The sequence below is a fragment of the Mobula hypostoma genome, chromosome 9, assembly GCF_963921235.1.
Source record: "Mobula hypostoma chromosome 9, sMobHyp1.1, whole genome shotgun sequence".
In the NCBI taxonomy this organism is placed as follows: domain Eukaryota; kingdom Metazoa; phylum Chordata; class Chondrichthyes; order Myliobatiformes; family Myliobatidae; genus Mobula; species Mobula hypostoma.
The window spans coordinates 145,745,707-145,769,635 of NC_086105.1; the positions used below are offsets into that span (position 1 = coordinate 145,745,707).

The 23,929-nt window shown below is 42.2% G+C and overlaps 1 protein-coding gene across 2 annotated transcripts in view; it reads right to left on the bottom strand.

The window, feature by feature from the left end:
• Window positions 1–22,790, bottom strand: part of trrap (transformation/transcription domain-associated protein) — a 317,959-nt gene extending 295,169 nt beyond the window's left edge. For both annotated transcript variants that reach the window (XM_063059362.1, XM_063059361.1), the window contains exons 1-10: window positions 22,764–22,790; window positions 21,944–22,165; window positions 16,150–16,199; window positions 13,939–14,049; window positions 10,807–10,911; window positions 8,872–8,955; window positions 7,777–7,833; window positions 7,568–7,693; window positions 6,608–6,685; window positions 2,583–2,671 (exon numbers count right to left, since the gene is read on the bottom strand). In XM_063059362.1, the coding sequence (XP_062915432.1) occupies window positions 2,583–2,671; window positions 6,608–6,685; window positions 7,568–7,693; window positions 7,777–7,833; window positions 8,872–8,955; window positions 10,807–10,911; window positions 13,939–14,049; window positions 16,150–16,199; window positions 21,944–22,040 (797 nt within the window). In that variant the 5' untranslated portion in view covers window positions 22,041–22,165; window positions 22,764–22,790. The remainder of the gene's footprint in view (window positions 1–2,582; window positions 2,672–6,607; window positions 6,686–7,567; window positions 7,694–7,776; window positions 7,834–8,871; window positions 8,956–10,806; window positions 10,912–13,938; window positions 14,050–16,149; window positions 16,200–21,943; window positions 22,166–22,763) is intronic.
• Window positions 22,791–23,929: the final 1,139 nt, after the last annotated feature.

The following is a 23,929-nucleotide window of genomic DNA, read 5'->3' on the forward strand; positions in this document are numbered from 1 at the left end:
TATTGTTTTCCCTCAAAATAGTTGCAGCATCAACCCATTCAGAGCTCTACCTTTAATCCCAACCACTGCTAAAATGCATAATGCCTCACAGTAGAGGAAGTACTTACCTTAGTGATTAACATATTCTAAACCCAAGACAATCAGAAGTGAAAGCAGGACACCTGACGCGAGACTTGGTTCACTGCATACTCTGGAGACCAACCTCAAAATGGCCTAATTGTGTAAACTATAAACTGGCAGTCCCCGTGGAAGAAATCCAAATTAGGAGCCAGTTAGGAGGGCTGCTTTTGATATCAGCTAAATTCATTTATATTGACTAGCATAACAGACAAATTGAGCAAAAAAGATAGATTGAGTTAGCAAGGAAGGACAAAGGAAGACTTGAAAACAAAATGTCCTGTCACCAAAAACTCTAACAAACTTCTACAAATGTAGTGATGCCTCTTTGTCCTAAAAACTTTAACTTCTAACTTCATTAGCTTTTTTATTTATATATAATTCTTGATTCATTATAATTGTTAAATGCAAATTGGATGTCACGCCCTGACTAACACATCACAGCAAATTCCTAATGCATGTAAATGCGAATAAAATTGATTCTTGATCCTGACTGGATACATCACTGTCTGGTACTCCAATTTGAATGTTCAGCAACTGAAGTACAGACAGAAATAGTCTGTTACAAATACATTACAGGCACATCCCCTATCTACAGGAGACCTTGCCTCAAGAAGATAACATGTATCATTGAAGATGCCCACCATCTGGGTCATGCCATCTTCTCACAGCTACCATCTTGCAGCAGGTAATCCCACACCACCACATTTAAGAACAACTACTTCCCTTCAACCACTTAATTCTTTTTTTTATATAATTTTTTTATTCAATTTTCAAACTTGGTTACATGGAATAATAGTATCTACCCTCCCCCCTCCCCTTAACGCTTCCCCCCGATACATACCCCTACCTAAAAGAAAGAAAAAGAGGAAAAAAAACAGAAAAAAAAAGACTGCCTGAATATTGGAAGGTCTCCACATGCTCCATGGGATTCAAAATAAATTTAATATATGTATTTGTTTCTTTTCCCAAAGGACCAACATCTTTATCATCGGAGAACCTATATATACAATCCTATCTTTTGTAAATAAGGGTGCCAAATATTCAAAAATGTATCATATTTATTTCTTAAATTATAAGTAGTTTTTTCAAGTGGAATACAGCTAAAAATGTCATTATTCCAACGATCCATACTTAAATACGAATCCGATTTCCAAGTAACTGCAATAGCCTTTTTGGCTACTGCCAATGCAATTTTTATAAATTCTTTCTGGTATTTATTCAATTTAAGATTCGGTTTTATCCCTTCAATGTCACCTAATAAAAATAATATAGGGTTATGTGGAAGTTGAGTTCCAATAATTAGTTCCAATAAAACTCTTCAATTTATCCAAAAAGGTTGAATTTTGGAACAGGACCAAGTAGAATGTAAAAAAGTGATTACACCAAAAACATTGATCAGATAAGTTTGAATCTAATCTATTTATTTTTTGCGGTGTAATATATAATTGATGTAAAAAATGTAAAATGTAAAAATGTAACCACTTCATTCTTGAACCAGCCAGCACAACCCTAATCACTAGTTTAGCAACTGTGACCAAAATGAACTTCTTTTGTTCTAATTGTCTTGTAAAAAGAGTGTATAAATTATGAACCATTTACGTTTTTCTTGTGAATGTTAATTATATAATGCCATGTGCCTGTGGTGCTGCTGCAGCTGTTTTTCCTTGTACCTGTGCATGCATAGCACCATTAGACAGAGGAGCAGGAAAAGGTCTGCTGCATGCACAGTTGCAATAAAAACCTTGGTTGCAGCAGCATCACAGGTTTCACATATGCAGTTGTGCAGATGACAATAAACTCCACCTTTACTTTGACTGAACATTTCCAAAGCAATATATTCACAGGATTTTCCATTTTCTTTCATGTGCACTTTGGTATTTCTTATCATGAGGCACAAAAATGGTTCAATCCAGGATACAAACCTGTGTATTTATCCTATATAAAGACACGCACCACAGAAATACTGAACAATGTAAAAAACAACTCTAAGTCTTCCAAAAGTCAGAAACTTCATGATAAGGTTGGTCAAATCCCCCGGAAGATTATATTTTTCATCAAGTATCAGTTTTTTTGATCTGTGCTACTAAACTGTAGAACTCAATACCTAAAACTATAAGGGATGCAGACTCAGTTGACACTTTTAAACACCAGCTCAAAACCTATTTATTTAATCTTGCCTTTAACTAATATCATAGCGTCTTCTATTTTCATGGTTGCACTTTATCCCATTGTAAAGCACTTTGAACTACATTACTTCTATGAAAAGTGCTCAATAAATAAGTTATTATTATTACTTGTCACTAGGTCATCTGGGTGCCTGCTTCACTACCTTTCAAAATTACACTAAACAGACTGCACGACACCAAATCAAAATGTGGTCAAAATGATAATAAAAAGATGATTTTTTTTTAAATGAGAAAAACCCTGTGGTCTACAGCACCATCTGGAGGAAATCCACTCACCTTGCTTGAGGTGTGATTTGTAGCATGATGGTGCTCATTATTAAGGGGACGAATTCGGATACAACATTGTGGATACTCTGCTTGTACAACTGAAATGAAGTAGGAACAACATTATATTTTCGACTAATTAACAGCACAGTAATGCAGCTGTTAGTGTAATGCCAGTGACCCAGGTACATACCATCCACTATGCTGTTGTGGTTTGGCGGTGGTTAGGGTAAATCGGGGTTCAATTCCTGCCACTGTCTATAAGGGGTTTGTACACTCTACCTGAGACCAAGTGGGTTTTCTCAGGATGTTTCAGTTTCCTCCCGCAGTCCAAAACCGTACAAGTTCGGGTTAGTAAATTGTGGGCACGCTACGTTGCCACCAGAAGTGTGGCAACACTTGCAGGCTTCCCCCAACACATCCTCAGACTTTCTTGGTTGTTGATGCAAATGACACATTTCATTGTATGTTTCCATATTCCGATGTACGAGTAACAAGTAAAGCTAATCTTTATCATTAAAACGCAAGGCAGGAGAAGGGGTAACAAGCACTAAGGAAGTAATCACAAGGCAAGAATCCAACCACAACAAGCCTCCCCTCATTTACCCGATTAAGGTTAGTAATTAGGGTGGCCGTGCAGCAATAGTATTACTCGCTACTACATAAGACTATAAAAGATAGGGGCAGAATTAGGCCAAATAGCCCGTCCAGTATGCTCCACCATACCATCAATGACTTGGCCTCCACAGCGATCTAGCTGAAGAAATTTCTCCTCTAAAGGGACATCCTTCTACTCTGAGGTTGTCCCCACTGGTCCGAGATCTCCCCACAAAAGGAATCACCCTCTCCATATCCATTGTATCTAGGCCTTTCAACATTTGGTAGGTTTCAAAGCATCACATTGCAAGGATAACAATCAGTCATGCTGATTTGACAGGATCAGCAGCCCAATGACATCGACATTCCTAGATTTCACAATGATGCTGGAATTCCAGGAAAGCAGCAGGTTAAGCAGCATAAAGCATGATTTATTATCCCACTAATCAAGAATCTATCAAACTCCACTTTAAATATACCCAATGACATGGACTCCACAGGTGTCTATGGCAATGAATGCTTCTTTGCAATGGGTAAATGAGAATAAATGGTTGAGGATTCAGCTACTCGCTTATATTGATGTAACTGCTTAGCAGAAAAAAGCATGAGGGAACTGCCTTATCACAAACAAGAGAAAATCTGCAGTTGCTGGAAATCCAAGCAACACACACAAAACGCTGGAAGGACTCAGCAGGCCAGGCAGCATCTATTGAAAAGAGTACAGTCGACATTTCGGGCTGAGACCCTGCAGCAGGACTGTCTTATCCCTACAAGAGCCTTACCTTTTACGTCGGTAAATTACCTGAGCACTCAGCCACAATAACCAGTAGCTGTATCCTAGTGCAGAAACAATAACAGCTCCCATACACATGCTAGAATACTACACCAATTCAAAATGCATTAATGATTATGATAATTTGCTTAAACCATGGGTTGGCTGCACTACCAATCAGCAAACTAAAACTCATTTGGACCATGAGGGGCATAGAGAGGGTAAATACACACAGTCTTTTCCCCAAGAGTTGAGGAATCAATAACTAGAGAGCTCAGGTTTAGGGTGAGTGGGCAGAGATTTAATAGAAACTTGAGGGACAACTTTTTCCACAGAACGAGTGGTCTCATAAGTCATTGGGAAGAATTAGGCCATTTGGCCCATCAAGTCTGCTCCGCCATTCAACCATGATTGCGGAATTCAAGGCGGCACAGGTCGACCACTTTCCATTGCCTATCATGGCTCTGCCGTGGAGAGGGTAAAAAGCACTAAGTTCCTTGGTGTGCACACACAACAGACCATCAGCCTGGACCCATAACACTTCCTCATTAGTTAAAGAGGCAAAACAGCGTCTGCACTTTCTGGGGATATTGAGGTGTGCAAGGCTCCCCACCCCCATTCTAACAACATTCTACAGGAGCACCATCAAAAGTGTCCTGTCTGGCTGCATCGTTGTGTGGTGTGGAAGCTGCAAGGCATCAGACCACGATACTCTACAGGATAGTGAAAACAGGGTCACTGGGGTCTCCCTCCCCCCTACTTGTGATATTTGCTGGGGGTGTTGTTTACAAAAGTTTTAAAAAAGGCATTTTTGAGGATCCTGACCACCCACCCCACAATCTCTTTGACCCAGTACATCAGGAAGGAGGGACAGGAGCATCAGGACTAGGACTGCCAGACTGGGTAACAGCTTCTTTCCTCAGGCTGTGAGACTAATGAATACCCCGCCACCACCGAGATCTCATCACTAGAGCAGCGAGATATTTAGTGTTCAAAGTTCAAAATATATTTATTATGGAAGTACATATATATCATCATATACAATCCTGAGATTCTTGCAGGTAATCAGAGTAAATATAAGAAACACAACAGAATCAATGAAAGACCACACGAAACAGGACGGACGAACAATGTGCGAAAAAAAACAACAAACTGAAAATACAAAATGAAAGAGAAGATAGTAACAATAATAATTAATAAAGAAATATCAAGAAAATGAGATAAAGAGTCCTTGAAAGTGAGTCTATGGGTTGTGGGAACAGTTCAGTGATGGGACAAGTGAAGGTGAGTGAAGTTATCCCCTCTGGTTCACAAGCCTGATGACGGGTAATAACTGTTCCTGAACCTGGTGGTGAGAGTCCTGGAGCTGCTGTACTTTTTCCCAGACAGCAGCAGTGAGAAAAGAACATGGCCTGGATGGTGGAGGTCCTTGATGATGGATGCTGCTTTCCTGCGATAGCGCTCTGTGTTGATGTGCTCATTGGAGGGGAGGGTTTTACCTCTGATGGACTGGGCTGTATCCATTACTTTTTGTAGGCTGTTCCGTACAAGGGCATTGGTGTTTCCGTACCAGGCTGTGATACAACTAGTCAAAACACTCTCCAATATACATTATAGAAGTTTGTCAGTTTTAGATGACAAGCCGAATCTTCACAGACTCCTAAGTACAGAGTCGCTAGCATGCTTTCTTCATAATTACACTTACATGCTGGACCCAGGACAGATCCTCTGAAATGACAGCACTGAGGAATTTAAAGTTGCTGACCCTCACCACCTCTGATCTCCTGATGAGGACTGGCTCATGGGCCTCCAGCTTCCTCCTCCTGGAGTCAATAATCATCTCCTTGGTCTTGCTGACATTGAGTGAGAGGTCGTTGTTGTGGCACCACTCAGCCAGATTTTCAGTCTCCCTCCAATATGCTGATTTGTCACCGCCTTCAATTCAGCCAACGTCAGTGGTGTCATCGGCAAACTTAAATATCTACTGTTTTAATGTACTGTTCACTCACACATTACCTGCGCTGCACATTTCACATGCATTTTGAATTATATTTTATTAACTCATTTGTGGTAATATTTTGTTTTATGTGTTGTATATGATATACATATTATGGGTGCACCGTGGTCCAGAAGAACGTTGTTTTGTTTGGTTGTACAAATGTACAGTCAGATGACAATAAACTTGAACTTATCCCTGTCAAACCCAAGGGGAGGTGTTGGCAAAGAACAGAAAATGGTAAGACTGAGATTAGTTTTATTTGTCACATGCACATCCAAACACATGATCAAATATGATCATTGGAGTCTGAGCACGTGTTGAACGCAGCCCACAAGTATTGCCGTGCTACTGGAGCCGACACTATCATCTGACCAACACTAACCCGTACATCTTTGGAATGTGGGAGGACACCAGAGCTCCCAGTGGAAACTATTTGAAGCCAGGGGTCACAGGGAGAATGTACAAACCCCCTACAGACAGCGGCGGGAATCGAACCCCGGATCACTGGCACTGTACCGTGTTACGTTAGCCACCATGCTAACACCACAATGACTTGCAACAGGGTGGGATGTCGAATGACTTTACAGACAGAATCCGAAAATGCCACAATGTCCCAAGCATTAAAAATACAATGGTGCTTTCAAAATAACAGGAAATTATAGTAACTACCTGATACATGAGAACAACAATGATCGGCAGCTCAGCCAAGACCTTGAGCGAAAGGGAGCCTTTGGGAATTATGGTATGCTGAAAGATAAATATTTCATATAAAGATGGAGTCTGACATTAATCTAGAGAGAAAGCATAAGCATTTCCTAAGAATAAAAAGATGCTTGGAACGGACTGCCAGGAGTTGTGGTAGAAGCAGATACACTCAGTGGCCACTTTATTAGGTACAACTGCTCATCAATGTAAATACTCAATCAGCCAATCATGTGGCAGCAACTTTGTGCATAAAAGCATGCAGACATGGTCAGGAGGTTCAGTTGTTGTTCAGACCAAACATCAGAATGGGGAAGAAATGTGATCCAAGTGACTTTGACCATGGAATGATTGTTGGTGCCAGACAGGGTGGTTTGTGTATCTCAGAAATGGCTGACCTCCTGGGATTTTCACACACACTCTAGAGTTTACAGATAATGGTGCAAGAAACAAAAAAACAGCCTGTGAGCAGCAATTCTGCGGGCGAAAACACCCTGTTATTGAGAGAGGTCAGAGGTGAATGGCCAAACTGGTTCAAGCCGACAGGAAGGCGACAGTAATTCAACAGTGGTGTGCAGAACAGCATCTCTAAATACACAACATGCCAAACCTTGAAGTGAATGGGCTGCAGTAGGCGAATGCCACACTGGGTTCTGTTCCTATACCAAATAAAGTAGCCATTGAGCATAAAGTAGTGGTGTTAAGAGGCTATTAGACACAAGACCTTCTCCCTCACTATCCTGATCAAGCTACCCATCCCATTTTGTGCATCTCTTCAAAAATTTAAATGTTTATGCAGATTAAAATTACCACGATTTTTCAGAAGTTTTTACAACCCGTTAAAAGAGACACAGTTGTCCAAGTTTGGGTTCAAAGCATCTAGTTGCTAAGATGAAGTACAATACAAGTCTAGACAGGTGTACTTACCGTTCTTGATTCACTATCCTCTCGCTCAGGGTTGGTCTTGACTGCAACCTGCGTAATCATGCCCACCATCTCTGGGGAGGGGACAGTGTTGTCAGCGATTGCTTGAGGCTTCTCGAAGTATCGTGTCTAGGAGGAAGTAGAAAAATTAAGGATATTGCCTCAAGAGGTATTCAGGAATGTTACAGAACAATCCCCAGCAGAATACATACCACGACTTTTGGGAGATCATTGTAAATCTGCTTCACAAAATCAAGGAAGTGGTGAATCTGCACGGAAACAGAAATTTTCTCAGTAAACTGTGCTCATTTATATACTGCATTCTCTAAAAATATCTCAGAATCCAAACTCAACCAGAAACTTTGAAATTATTTAAAATTTCAAAGGTATTTTAAAGCATTAAAAAAAAACAATTATGAATCTATTTCCTTGTCAAAGTCACCTTATGTTCAGATACTCCTGCACCTACCATCACTTTATGTACACAGTCTATGTATACAAGTTAATCTCATGTATATACAGCCATACTCAAAGAGTTACTTGTACATTGAGTTTTACAGGATTTATTTTATATTATAATTACTTTCTTTCGTGGTTTTTGTGTTTTTAATGCTGCAGTAACAATCATTTTGTTCACCTTTACACCCATGTTCTGAAAAACGTTAATAAGCAATCTTTGACCTTGAGAACTAGGATACGGTTGAGTTTCTGGATTAGTGTCGAAGGAATTGGAATAATGATCTGGGAACATGAGCTTGAATTCCATCAGAGCAGCTGGAGAATTTAGTTAAAGATTGGTATCAGTAACTGTGATCTTAAGACCACCTGACCCTCGCATAAAGTCGTTTAGTTTGGGGAAGGAGTCCTTGCCCAGAAACTCCTCATCAACTCCTCTTCAATTCGCTCTCTGCAACTCCATTACCGACTCCAAACCATCTCAACCTCACTTTATGTCAAGTGTTCCATACTCCGACTTTGCATCGCATTTGCACAGCTCGATCCAAGTCAACTTCACCCTCGCTCACCTCTTCACCGTTTGCGGTGATAGTTTACCACAACTTACCACAGAAAGTGTTATTAATAAAGTATTTAGTCATATTTCTTGCCTTTTGAACTACCAGTAACCTGTTGCCCGACTTCACTAGCGCTATCTTAAACCAGAAGTCACAGGTGATAAGCACTGAATGATGATCTGACCAGCAACACCCACATCTTAGGGATAGAAAACATAAGGCAGTTCGGCACCAAACATGACACAAAATTGACTAATTTCTATACGGTTTGGTCTTTTAAGCAAGGGCACTTACTTCCTGCGTGATTGGCGGTCTGAACTGTTTGTGTAATTCAATGATGATACGGAGGCAAATAAGAACGTTCTCTTCATTCTCAACCTAGAACATTACATTCAACATGTAAGCAACAACAGAGGTCTTAAATCTTTCACTTTTCACCTCACCTAAGTTTTTAATTTATAATCATAATAAAATAAGCACAGTGTGACACCAAAGTGCTGGTTTCACTAAGCAAACACGAGAGACTGGAAACACTGGAATCTGGAACAACAATGTGCTGGAGGAATTCAGCAAGTCGAGCAGCATCTGTGGGAGGAGAGGAATTACTGACTGCGCTGACAGACAGCAACACCTGGAGTTTCTGAGGCTTTATCACGTCTGCTGTGTCAAAGGTGAGGGAACAGGGACAGTCCAGTCTGTCTTTGATCCATTTACAATCTTCAGTGGGAGGAAAAGAATTGTTGAGGTTTTGGGTTGAAACACTGCGTCTGCTCTCTCCTCCAAGAGACTGTTTGTTGCTGGGTTCACTAACTTCAGATGGTGGACGAACCACTGCGATCTGGGATAGGGCACCTTTCATATAATCTCATATTTTGCGTCATAAAAAGTCTATTCCCACCTATTTCCACTGTCTACAAGGGGTTTATACATTCTCCCCATGACCACGTGTGTTTCCTCCTGGTGCTCCAATTTCCTCCCACATTCCAAAGATATACATGCTAGACATCCGTTAGTCTCATGAGACCATGGATTTGCGCCTTGGAAGGTTTCCAGAGCGCAGCCTGGGCAAGGTTGTATGGAAGACCGGCAGTTGCCCAAGCTGCAAATCTCCCCTCTCCATGCCACCGATGTTGTCCAAGGGAAGGGCATTAGGACCCATACAGCTTGGCACCGGTGTCATCGCAGAGCAATGTGTGGTTAAGTGCCTTGCTCAAGGACACAACGCTGCCTCAGCCAAGGCTCGAACTAGCGACCTTCAGATCACTAGACGAACGCCTTAACCACTTGGCCACACACCAACACATACATACATACTAGAATTAGTAATTGTGGGGATGCTATGTTGGTGCTGGAAGCACAGTACCTGTGGCAGGACAAAGTAAAGCTAAATCTAGGGAGAACCAACGTTCCACTCGTCATATATTGTCATGGCAACCAGTTACTTGTGCGCTAGAGACAGCGGTGGGATTTGAACCACGATCGTGATTACTGGCGCCGATTGCATTACACTAGCTGTAACGTTACCGTGCCGCCTTGCTACCTCTCAACACATTAAAGTCCAAACTTTCAATGCTGGCTGCATCACAAACTCACCCTGTATCGTGCACTAATAGTAATACTCTAAAAAGAACTTCACTGATTGTAAATATATTCAGTGGCCACTTTATTAGGTACATCTGTACACCTGCATCAATGCAAATATCTAATCAGTCAATCAAGTGGCAGTAACTCAATGCATAAAAGCACGCAGATATGGTCAAGAGGTTCAGTTGTTGTTCAGACCAAACTTCAGAATGGGGAAGAAGTGTCCTCAGAAGTGACCGGCTGTGGAATATTATTGGTGCCAGACAGGGTAGTTTGAGTATCTCAGAAACTGCTGATCTCCTGAAATTTTCACACACAACAATCTCTAGAGTTTACAGAGGACAGTGTTATAACATTAAGAGTGTAGCAGTTCTGTGGGCGAAAGCACCTTGCTCATTAGAGAGGTCACAGAATGGCCAGATGGCGCAAGCTGACAGGAAGGCAACAGCAACATAAATAACCACACGTTACAACAGTGATGTGCAGAAGAGCATCTCTGAACCCACAACATGGCGAACTTTGAAATGGATGGGCTACAGCAGCAGAAGACCAGACTGGGTTCCACTCTTGTACCTAATAAAGTGACCACTGAGTGTATAAATCAATTGAAAAAAGAAGCAGCAGAGAAAATGTTGTCAAACTTACTTCCAAAAACCGGAACATCAGGGACAAGATATTTTTCGTGTGGGAGCGCAAATGCTCATTGGTTGGAATTCTGTGAATAATCTCAAGGACGAGTTTTCGAACTTGCTGGAAATACACAATACATGAACTAAAATAAGAATACACCAGAGCTCAAAATCAGATCCATTGTATTGCACAATATCAGCTGAAATGTTTATGCAGAACCTGAGGGGTAACTCTGTCACTTAGAGGGTGCTGTGAGTGTGGGAAAGGTTGCAGCAGAAGTGATGGACGTGAGTTTTATTGCAGCATGTAAGAGAAGCCTGAATAAGTACATGAATAGGAGGAATATGAAGGGCTATGGTCCAGGTACGGGTCGATGAACTAGGCACAGTAATAGTTCAGCATGGGCTAGGTGGGCCAAACTACCTGCTCCAATGCTGTAGTGATCTTTGCCTCTATGACACTAATATGATTACAGCTCTGGCATTATCTTAATGTCTGAAACAATTCTGGACAAATTTTGGTGAAATGTTTGCCTGACCTTTTAAAGTACACAAGTATTTGAACTAACTTGGAATTTTCAACTACATTCATTTCAGAAATGTTGAGGATGAAAATTACCAGAGTGTAACACCATAATACGTAGGATCAGAATTAGGCCATTCAGCCCATTGGGTCTGCTCAGCTGTCCAATAATGGATGAATTAATATCCGTCTCAACCCCATTCTCCTGCCTTCTCCCTCTAATCTTTGAAGCCCTAGCTAATCAAGAACCTATCAACCTTCACTTTAAATGTACCCAATGACTTGGCCTCCACAGCTGTCTGTAGCAATGAACGCTTTTTTGCAACGGGTGAATGAAAATAAATGGTTGAGGATTCAGCTACAGGCCAAAATTGCTGTAACTGTTTATCCTTGCAAGAGTCCTACCTTTTACCCATAAGACCCTAGTATACAGGAACAAAATTAGGCCATTTGGACAATCAAGTCTGCTCCGCCATTTCATCGTGGCTGATCCATTTTCCCCCTCAGCCCCAATCTCCTGCCTTTTCCCCAAATCCCTTCATATAAGCAAAAATCTATTACCCTCTGCCTTAAATATACCCAGTGACTTGGCCTTCACAGCTACCTGTGCAACAAATTCCACAGATTCATCCCTCTCTGGCTAAAGAAATCCCTCCTCATCATAATAACCAATAGCTGTATCCTTGTACAGAAAGCATAGATATCTCCCATACACGTGCTGGAAGACGACACAAGCTCAAAATGCACCAATAATTGCAATAATTTGCTTAAACCATAAATTAGTTGCACTAAAATTAGTTTATTTATTATTTTATTTATTGTTTCCTCTCTGCTAGATTATACATTGCATTGAACTGCTGCTGCTAAGTTAACAAATTTCACTTCACAAGCGGTGATAATAGACCTGATTCTGATACCAATCAGCAAACTAAAACTCATTCGGACCACGTATAAAATCATCAGGGGCATAGAGAGGGTAAATACACACAGTTTTTTCCCCAGTGTTGAGGAATCAGTAACTAGCGGGCACAGGTTTAGGGTGAGTGGGCAGAGATTTAACAGAAACCCGAAATGCAAATTTTTTTTCCCCCACACAGAGGGTGGTCCATATATAGAACAAGCTGCCGGAGCAAGAGGGTGAAATAGGCACATTAACATCACTTAAGCGGCATAGAAGAGATCTAGAGGCATATAGACCAAATCCGGACAAATGGGACTAGCTTAGATGGGAATTGTGGTCAGAATGGACCAGCTGGGATGAAGGGCCATTTTGTATGTTGTCTGACCCTATAAATTGGTAAATTGATTTACTATCGTCATATACAGGTGATAATAATAAACCAATTTACCACTGGGTCTTGTAGCACACTGGTTAAGTTACTGGATCAGCATCCAGAAACCTGGACGCTTGACCTGATGATACGAGTTCAAATCCCACAGCAGCAGCTCAGTATGTGATTAAACAGATCTGAAATTTTGGGCACCACGGTAATGTAGAGGTGAGTGTGACACTATTACAGCTTGGGGCACCGAGTTTGGAGTTCAATCCCGACATCCTCTGTAAGTAGTTAGTACATCCGCCCCATGGTTTGTGTGGGTTTTCATGGGTGCTCCAGTTTCCTCCCACAGCCCAAAGATATACCGGGTAGGTTAAATGGTTATTGTAAATTGTTCCACGATTGGGTTAGGATTAAATCAGGATGGTTAGGGGTTGCTAGGCGGCATGGCTCAAAGTACAGGAAAGGCCTACTCCACACTATATCTCTAAATAAAGTACATAAATACAGTATACCATGATACAGCAAAAAAACTTTGTTTTACATGACATAAATACATCTCTTCATCACAAATACACTGATGCAGTACAAGGGAAAACAATAACAGAACACGGAATAAAGTATTTCAGTTTGAGAGAAAAATGCAGTAGAGGCAGACAATAAGGTGCAAGACTATAAAAAGGTAGATTGTGAGGTCAAGAGTCCATCTCATCATACCGAGGAACCAGGTGGGAAAGAACATTAATTACCACACAAAGCAAACTATTAATGTGCAGTTCAAAGCATAACAAAGCAAGCAAAATTTAATATATCCAAATTTAAAATAGTTAGTTTTACACACACATACCAATAACCAAGAGATGTACAAGAACACACCCCATGAATATGCAATCCAGAGAAGGACACCAGATACTATTATTCTACTAATAAACAAGCGGAAGTCAAGACAGCAAAACACCAAGCTGCCATTTTGGCAGAGCAGCTTCCTTAACCCTAAAGGATGCTCTGCTTTGAATATATAGCAGCACATCACTTATCTTGCGAAGTGAAGTTAGCCTTTTGGTTTCATAAATAAGATTCAAGAGACTGGAAGTTTAATTTTTAAACCCGCTAGGCCAGGAGTCGGCATCCTTTTTGCCCCCATGGGCCGAATCGCGTATTAATGAGCCAACGGTGGGCCAGATAAATGCCATAAAAAACTTGAAATATGGGAATTATCCATTTAAATACTTCTAGTTATGTTTTGCCTCAAATTAATGGATAACGCATGCTAGAAGGCTGCCTACCCCTGCGTTAAGCAAAATGTGTCACTTGACAAAACAAATCCTGAGACACCTCTGCCACGTACCTGGGCAGACTTTTCCTGAAGGAACTGCACTTCCCCATCTTGTAGGAACGTGAGAAAACGAGGAATGATGTGTTCAAGGAAAGTTGAGTACTGTGGTGAAGTGGTGACATTCTAAAAAACAAAGGTACAGAATTTGTTTATAATCTGGGAAAAAAACATCAAGGTTAACAAATCTAATATTATTCCCATTCAAACCACTAAAGTTAAAAACTAGCTTCTAAGTTTTACATAAGAACCAGCATGTTTGCTCTTTAAACAAAATTATCTGATATATTTTTACCATTTTATCTGTTTAAATTGAGATTCCTAGAAAGTAAAACATTACAAGGTTCAAAGGTTCATTTAATATCAGAGTATATATACAGTATACAACCTGAAATTCGTACTCTTCACAAACATCCGTGAAACAAGAAACCCACAGGATGAACGACAGAAACGTTCATAGTGAAGTTAAAGCAAATCCATAAGACCAAGGTGCCCAAGGTATAATTCAGAGAAGGAATGATCACCTGAATTTTAAATTCTGCTAAAAATCTGCACTTTTTTTAATATTTGTTCATAAAAGATGTATACAAATACAAAAAAAAGTGCATGGTTCTCTTTTCAATTGCAATGTCTATGTATTCACATATTAGTAATGTTCGCACATTGTATGTGCAAAGCACCATTGACATTTATGTGGCCTCCTGAGATGATACAAGTTTCAAGTGTTTGAGGGGCTTCTACACCAGAACTAGCTCCTTGATGTCCAGTGGCAGAAGGAGCCGTGACTGTGGTCCTCCCCCACCTAGCCTTTATGTTGGCTGCACCGAACTTCAGTGCGTCCCTCTCTGCACGTACTGTCGCAGTCTGAAGTGTGTCAGTTGGCAGCATTCCTTTATGGACGTCTCAATGCTGGAAGACCAAAGGGCATCTTTCACCAGAGTTGATCACCTTCCAGCAGCATCTGACATCTGTGTCAGTGCAATCTCTGGGAACAGCAAAATTTTCTTTATCCAAAAGGTGATGACAACGTGGATTTTGAGGTGAATGGTACATACAGGAAACTGGAGGGAGAAAGGAATGGCAGGATATTCTGGCACAGCACAGTGCAAGGGAAACCCACCATGAACGGTCCCAAGCCCGGCTGTGAAAGGAGGGTTGGGCATGGGGCTAGTAACCCCAGCCTGTAAAAACCCAGAGCTACAGAAACGCCAACACAAGCTCCAACGACCTCATCCCTGGGAGAGGAAAGATCTTCAAAGATGGTCTACACCTGGGGATAATCTGAAAAACTGGTCCAAGACAGAGGACTCTGGTGAGCTGCTGTCAACGGCCTCTGCCCAGTAGGGGTGATGAGCTTAAGTAAGTCCGCACAGTGCAAAGGAGTGGGAGGAGGTTCCAGTTAAGAGTGTAAGAAATGGAAGCAGCATCTAGCCAAATGCCACTCAAATCTGCTTCACCGTTCAGTAAGATCACAGTCTCGACCCCATTTCCTCTCTCTTTTCCCTTCCCCATAGTCCTTGGGCTGAATGACCTAAATTTATGCTGTAAATGCAATAATGGTGTGACATACATTCAGTGGCCACTTTATTATGTACCTTCTTTACCTAAGAAAGTGGCCACTGTCGTCAGCTTCTGCTGCTGCAGCCCATCCACTGCAAGATTTGATGTGTTGTGCATTCAGAGATGCGCACCACTGTTGTAACATGTGGCTATTTAAGTTATTGTCACCTTCCTGTCAGCTTGAACCAGCCTGGCCGTTCTCCCCTGACCTCTGATGTTTTCAGCCACAGAACTGCCACTCACTGAATGTTTCTTTTTGTTTTTCACACCATTCTAGAAAACTCTAGAAACCATTGTGCGTGAAAATTCCAGGAGGTCAGCAGTTTCTGAAATACTCAAACCACCCTATCTGGCACCAAGAATCAATCCATGGTCAAAGCCACTTAAATCACATTTCTTCCCCACTCTGATGTTTGGTCTGAACAACAATCAAACCTCTTGACCATGTCTGCATGTTTTTATGCATTGAGCTGCTGCCACTGATTGGCTGATTAGATATTTGCATTAACGAACAGGTTAAGTTAATAACATAGCCACTGAGTGTGTTTGCTAATTTGTTCATTTAAACCAGGGCTCTTAATCCATGTTCAGTAGGAGATCCAAACCTCAGGAGAAACACAAACAATTTAAAATTCACACCGAACATCATTCTTGTAGGGAACTTACTTCAAAGTTTTCACTGACTTCCTGCATCATTTTTAGTTTGGTTTCATCAGCTGCAGAACAAAAAAAGAGAACAATAAGAACAATATCCCGTTAGATCTGACACAACACTTAGTCTACTTTGCTTTTGATATTACTGTTCAACAGAAGCAATCAGATCTTATCAGTTTCACTAACATCGCCCGTAATAGAAAGTAGCATCACTGTCATACCAGTGTACACACATACTCACACGCACGCACACACACTCACGCACACAGCCACTTTCTATATAATCTCAAGGGCTCTAGCAAATTGTCTCCATCATTTTGCTTCTGTTTAGATCCAAAATAAATTTATTCTCAAAGTACATATAGGTCACCAGATTCTACCCTGAGATTCACTTTCTTGCAGGCATTTACAAGTAAATAAAGAAATACACTGGCATGTACTGTATATAAAACACTACCATAACAAAGACCGGCAACTAACCAAAGCGCAAAAGAGAAAGCGTGCAAGTAATTTTTAAAAAAGTAAATTAATAATACTGAGTTGTAGAGTCCTTGGAAGTGAAGCTGTGTAATCAGTTCAGTGTTGTGGTGAGTGAAGTTATCCCCTCTAGTTCAGGAGCCTGATTGCTGAGGGGTAATAACTGGTCCTGGGGCCAGCTGGTGGTGTAGTGGCACCAGCACTGAACTTCAAGGCAGATGAGCCGGGTCCCAACCTGGGCAGCAGCAGTTTCTGCACGGAAGAAAGGCCTGGCAATCTACTTCCATATCTTACCATGAAAACCCTATGGACCCTATGGTCCATGATGTCACGAAGAGTCGGACTCGACTAAACAACTGAAGAACAACAACAAACTGTTCCTGAACCTAGTGGTATGGGGCCTCCTGCCTAAGCTTTACGTCCCACACCACCAGAATCATCCTGTCAATTTTGATAAATGGCAAGGTTTAATTTCAAAACAATTAATGAATTCCTTGTGTTATTATTCCAGTTGCTAATGTGAATCAGTGGCATCTTTAATTCCTATTCCCCATTCCCATTTGTGCAGTAAAAAGGTACATAAATCGTTAAATCTATAAATAGAGGGGCAGAGGTCAAAAAGCAGCGAAGCGTCAAGAATCACTGGTTTGTCCTCGGCTGCAGAACCGTGTCCAATAACCACACGTTAGGAAAGATGGCACAATGGTGAAGAAAGTGTGGAACAGACCCTGTGTTGAAGAACATCACACACACGGAGAAGCTGCCGCTGCACACAGAGAATTAATTAGGTTAACTCCTTTTCACAACAGCGAAATCAGTTAAAAGATAGGCAATAAAAGAGCCCAGAAAGAGGGTGAAGGACATGATGCTGAAATTTTATAAGGCATTGGACACACTGCACTTGGAGTATTGTGAACAGGTTTGGGCCCCTGTATCTCAGAAAGGATGTGCTGGCATTAGAAAGGATCCAGAGGAGGTTCACAAGAATGATTCTGGGAATGAAAGGGTTAATATGCGAGGACCATTTGATGGCTTTAGGCTTGTACTTGCTGCAATTTAGAAGGGGAGGGTGGAATTCTCACTGAAACCTATCGAATAGGTTAGCGTGGATGTAGACAGGATGTTTCTTACAATGGGGGAGTCTAGGACCAGAGGGCACAGTCTCAGATTACAAGGATGTCCCATTAGAACAGCAATGAGGAAGGAATTCTTTTTAGTCAGAGAACGGTGAATCTGTGGGATTTATTGCCACAGATGACTGGAAGCCGGTATTGAGTATACTTAGAGTTTGCTTGCTCTTGCAGAAATGTGGCTCCAGGACAACATCCCTTTCCTCGTACAATCAATCCATACACCATGACACTCGGGGACTTGGGCTACACATTTTTTGTGACAATACGTATTAATGTCGTAATTTTAAGTGCTATATGTTGCTTTGTGCTGTGTGTGACCGTTGGGGCTATGTTTTACAACTCGGCCCAAGAGGAACACTGTTTTGTTTCACTGTACTCATGTGTATGGTCGAATGACAATTAAACTCGAGCTTGAGGTTCTTGACTATTAATGGCATCAAAGGTTATGGGGAGATGGCAAGAGAATGGAGCTGTGAGGGAAAGTAAATCAGCCATACTCGATTAGGGGTGCAAATTCAATGGGCCAAATGGCCTAATCTGATCCTACATCTTACAGTCTAACAAAATTTGTAAAACAGAAGTCTAACAGGGTTTGTAAAATATCAGTGTTGCTGAGGTTACCTCAATAATGTGCTGACTATGATCATCCACAGTTGAGAAAACCATTTTAAGAGTTGCAAAAATAAACTACAATTAATCAAAGGAGAAACCAGCCCAGAAGTTCATTATACAAAATTAAATGTTTTAGGATATTAGGAAAGGTGTTGGGCCTCTGCCTAGCTAGAAAAGATACGATCAAATCCAGAGTAACACACACAAAATGCTGATATTCAACAGGTCAGGCAGCATATATGGAGAGGAATGAAGAATTGACGTTTCAGTCTGAGACCCTTCATCATTTCCAGCATCTATAGAACATCCTATGTTTTAAATCAAAACCATACAGCCTAAGGTTCACAAAACAGGTTTCAATTCCAGTGCTAAGAAGAGATACACCCATAGAAAAGGTGTTTCTAAAAGAACATGGGGAGATATAGAAAAGATAGAAAGCAATTAGCCAGGGAATTAACAGGTGGGGGGGGGGGTCCTGCTAAGGTGAATGCCCCAGTAATACTGCGAAACTTGAGTTACACTTTAAATGAGTTACACTTTAAATTTCAGTTTACTGTCTTGAACAATAAAGCAGATATCCAAATGTTTAGAATGGGCTGACAAATGTTCATTTCAGGCTTTGCAAAGACAATATCCCTTTGGCTCATTGAGAAGTTCTTCCCAGAATGCCTCCCGGGACCAGGCAAGGTAAAATTTTTTAAAAGGCTCATGCATGGGTTGGACATCTGATTAGCTGGCAGGCAGTGTGACAAAGCCCAAGGAAGAGACAAAGAGGGAAACTGCAGTGAGATATTCATGGTGCTCCTGCCCAATGGGGTTTAATCTGACAACATGGAAATACTATCTGCATGCTTGTCCTTGAATAAAATTTAATTATAAAATTTAATAATAATCAGGTTTAATATCATAGATACACAAATTTAACTGAGTAGTGCAAAAAGAGAGCAAAAACAGAAGTATGGTGTTCATGGGTTGGGTCGTTGTCCGTTCAATCAATGACGATGGCGGGGAAGTAGCTGTTCCTAAAATGTTAAGTGTGTGTCTTCAGGGCCTCTCAGTCCAACCCTACATCCCCGTCACGAGAGGTGGAAACAGGTAAGGCCAGCCAGCAGGGCTCTGGTGAAGCTGTATCAGCCAATCCCCCTGTACAGTGGATGCAACGGATCTGACCTCCCTTTCTGGGATTCATCATCGACGGCCTAGGCTTCACTGGCAGCCAATTTATATCTGGTTCACTGGGAAAATCTTTAGAGTCAGGAATTAAGTATCAACTTATCACCATACATATTTTCATATTTTAGGAATTTGCTGTGGTGTGTTAGCATAAAATCCAACAAAAACAACATTCAAGAATTATAAAGAATAATATAAAAATAAGTGAGAGGTTAAACTACAGATATGGAATAAAATGTACATAAATACATAAACCCTGGTTAGAAGCTCATGGGTTCAAGTCCTGCTCCAGGAAATCTCTGTGGACACACTCCAGCAGACCTCACTGGACACAGTCAGTACACGGGGAAACTCAGCACTCCAGGAAACGTCAGTGGACAGTCCAGGTCCCACTCCAGGACACCTCAGCAAACACAGTCCAGGCTCCACTCCAGAAGACCTCACCAGACATAGTTCAGACTCGACAAGGTCAGCACAGGAGAGAGGAACAAAACTAGCAAAGACCCTCTCTAGAAGACCTCAGCAGACATAGTTCAGACTCCGCTCCAGGAGACCTCAGCGGACAAAGTCAACACAGCAGAGGGGAACAAAACTATCAAAGTCCCTGATCTCAGCAGACACAGTTCAGGTCCCGCTCCAGGAGACATCAGTAGGCACAGTCAAGATCTGGCTCCACGAGATCTCAGCAGACACAGTCAAGATCTTGCTCCAGGAGATCTTAGCAGACACAGTCAAGATCTCACTCCAGGAGACCTCAGCGGACACAGTTCAGATCTCGCACCAGGAGACCTCAGCAGACACAGTCAAAGTCTTGCTCCACAAGATCTCAGCAAACACGGTACAGATCCTGCTCCAGAAGACCTCAGCAGACATAGTTCAGACTCTGCTCCAGGAGACCTCAGCGGACAAGGTCAGCACAGGAGAGAGGAACAAAACTATCAAAGTCCCTCTCCAGGAGACCTTAGTGGACACAGTTCAGATCTCGCTCCAGGAGACCTTAGTGGACACAGTTCAGATCTCACTCCAGGAGACCTTAGTGGACACAGTTCAGATCTCGCTCCAGGAGACCTTAGTGGACACAGTTCAGATCTCACTCCAGGAGACCTTAGTGGACACAGTTCAGATCTCGCTCCAGGAGACCTTAGTGGACACAGTTCAGATCTCACTCCAGGAGACCTTAGTGGACACAGTTCAGATCTCACTCCAGGAGACCTTAGTGGACACAGTTCAGATCTCGCTCCAGGAGACCTCAGTGGACACAGTTCAGATCTCGCTCCAGGAGACCTTAGTGGACACAGTTCAGATCTCACTCCAGGAGACCTTAGTGGACACAGTTCAGATCTCACTCCAGGAGACCTTAGTGGACACAGTTCAGATCTCGCTCCAGGAGACCTCAGTGGACTTAGTTAAGCATAGGACAGAGTTGCAATACTGTCAAAGTAAGGGGGAAGGATTTAAACCAAGATCCTATTTATCACGATGAACACGAAAATGCCTCGGCAATGACGATAGAGGGGCAGTGAGTCTATCCAATCATTGTAATGTTGGAACAGCAACAGCACGTTAAAATTTCACTGGCTGGAAAGTACTTGGGATATCCACTGCAAGGACTCAAAAGCCAGCAGAAAGCCCACGTTGCCAAGGCCAGTGAACCCGCATCGCCAAGGCTGTAGATCAGAACAAGACTACAAAAACGCGTCCAAGACATGTTCGTTAGGCAGATGTAGTGAAGGAAACTGAACCAAGATGCAGAACAGTTGCAGAAAATCAGAAATGGATCAAAGACCAAGAGGCATAGGGTGGTGACCCGGATCTGGGCCATACCCTCCAAATATCCGGACCTGCCTCTTGGTTTTTTTGCACTACCTTACTTTCCCTTTTCTGTTTTCTATTTATGATTTATAATTTAATTTAAATTTTTAATATTTACTATTGATTTGTACTCCAGGGAGCACGAAGAGCAGAATCAAATATTGCTGTCATGATTGTACGCTCTAGTATCAATTGTTTGGCGACAATAAAGTATAGAGTATAAAAGTATAAAGTATAAGAGGCAAAGATCACACCCAGTGACTTTTTCCCAGGGCAGAAATGGCTCATACCAGGGGCATACTTTTACGGTAATTGGTGGAAAGTATAGGGTGGAACATCAGGGGTAGTTTTTCTTTACACAGTTAGTGGTGGGTGCATGGATGCCAGGGGTGGTAGTACAGGATATTGAAGAAACTCAGAGATAGGCACACAGATAATAGAAAAATAGAGGCCTGTGTAGGAGGGAGGGGTTAGATTGATCTCAGAAGAGGTCAGCACAACTTTGTGGGTACTGTGCGGTCGTGTTCAATATTCCAAAATGGCCTCTCCCCGTTCCTGCACCTTCGATACAGCAGATGTAATAAAACCACAGAACTTACGTGTGTTGCTGTCCGTCAGCGCAGCCACAAACTGAAGGTACTTCTTCATTAAAGTGGTCTGGTCCACCACTGCTCCTGGGGTTGCCACAAACGCCATGCTGGTTCAAGGTGTCGCACCAGTTAGTTTCCAGAAAGATCTCTCACACACCAAAGCTGTACCCAAGGGGTGACAGGGAGAGGGTTCCCTCACACCAAAACTGTATCCAAGGGGTGACGGGTTACCTGCAAACAATGGGAGGGAAGAAACTATTTACCCTCTTTTACAATCAACAGGTGATGGGAACTTCATAATCCAATTATAGATCTTAATGTATTGTAATTCAAAAAAATACAAAATATAATTCTATTTGACCAAAATATGGCAACCAAAAAGATGGGAGTACATTTTTGTTATTTACTGCTAGTCCTAGTGAAGAGCAAGAAACGGGAGACGGTATTCCGAACTCCAAATCCCAACCCTTCATTCTTCCCTTTGCTTCCTACCACCTGCCCCACCTCCCCACACCCATCTAGCCCTCCCCAGTCCCCCTCAAATGTTCTCACCCCCTTCCCCTGTTGTTCACCTCTTGCTCACTCCCTCCCTATCCAAACCTCCTGTTACCCATCACCCTCTGGCCCACCGTCCCATCCATTACCCCAACCTTGCCCCCGATCTCTCCTGTCCCACCCCTCTGCCCCCACTCCCGCGATTGTCCCAATCCCCCTCCCTCCCTCCCCACCCACCCACTCCAGAACTTCCTCTATCTCCTACCCTACCCCACCCCTCTCCCTCCTTCCCCGGCCTCACCATCTCTCCCCCATTTCCCCACCACCATCTCACCTCGTCCCCGCGCTCCGCCGCCCGCCAGCCTCCTCACCGCTCCCCGCTGCCTCCGCACAGACAGCCCACTATCCCCATATCACACACCCCACGACCCCTTATCAGTGCCTTCCATCCTACCACCACCCGCCGTGCCACTCGCCCTCCCTTCGGGCTGAGCGCGAACCTTCGACAGCCTCCAATTCCAAAAATATTTTGGGACTCGTTTTCTCTGCGTAGAGACCAACGTGCGACTGAGCTGTACTCAGACCATCGAAAGTGATGGTCTTCCGCAACATCATCAAGTCGCGACAAAAACCGAATATAACATGAACTTTATTTATAGTTACTGCAATCAGATACATTGGGAAAGTTCTGTTTAGTTCAACCAACTAAAAGCCGAATTAATACCCCGTGTTTGCACACAAAATCCCTCACTATTCATTTATTGTGTAACTATAGTAATTTTATGTTTTGCGATGTACTGCTACAAAACAAATTTCACATTATGTAAGACAGTGATAATAAACCTGATTCTAATTCCTTCATAACTTGTCAGAGTCATTTTGATTGTGCAAAAACCACTGGGCAAATTATATTTGGAGAAAATTGTAGTTAAACTAAAGTTTTGCCATACTTTTTAGATTCGCAAAGGAAGTAAGGTGCATATATTTATTGGATGTCAGATATCTATAATCGGCAATTTCTGCTGCGGGCTGGCATGCAAAATAACAACTCCCTGCATAAGAGAGGAATGGGCAGAACATTTTGTTCGTGTTTTTCTAGTGCAGCATGTGCAGTTTCGACTCTGCATCTTCAAATGTATTTTTGTTGCGATCCAACTGAGCAGGATGTCACGTGGTTGTTCCGTCTTGGTCACGTGGCCTCGATCAACCTTTTCAATAAACTTATCTTTTGAAGTGGAGTCCTGTATATTTTCCCACCCTCAGGTAGTCTCTTGGCAGTGAGGATAACTTGTTTCCATTCCGACTGTAACGAGTGCATGTAAAACTCTGCATGAGTTTATTTCACGTGCGGTAGCCCTTCCACAGCAGCTGCTGAATTGCTTGTAGAGCGAAGAAATCAGCATATATCTATATATATCTACGTTCATTCAGTGGCCACTTTAGAAGGTACACCTGTACACCTGCTCATTGATGTAAATATCTAAGCAAAAAGAACGAAAA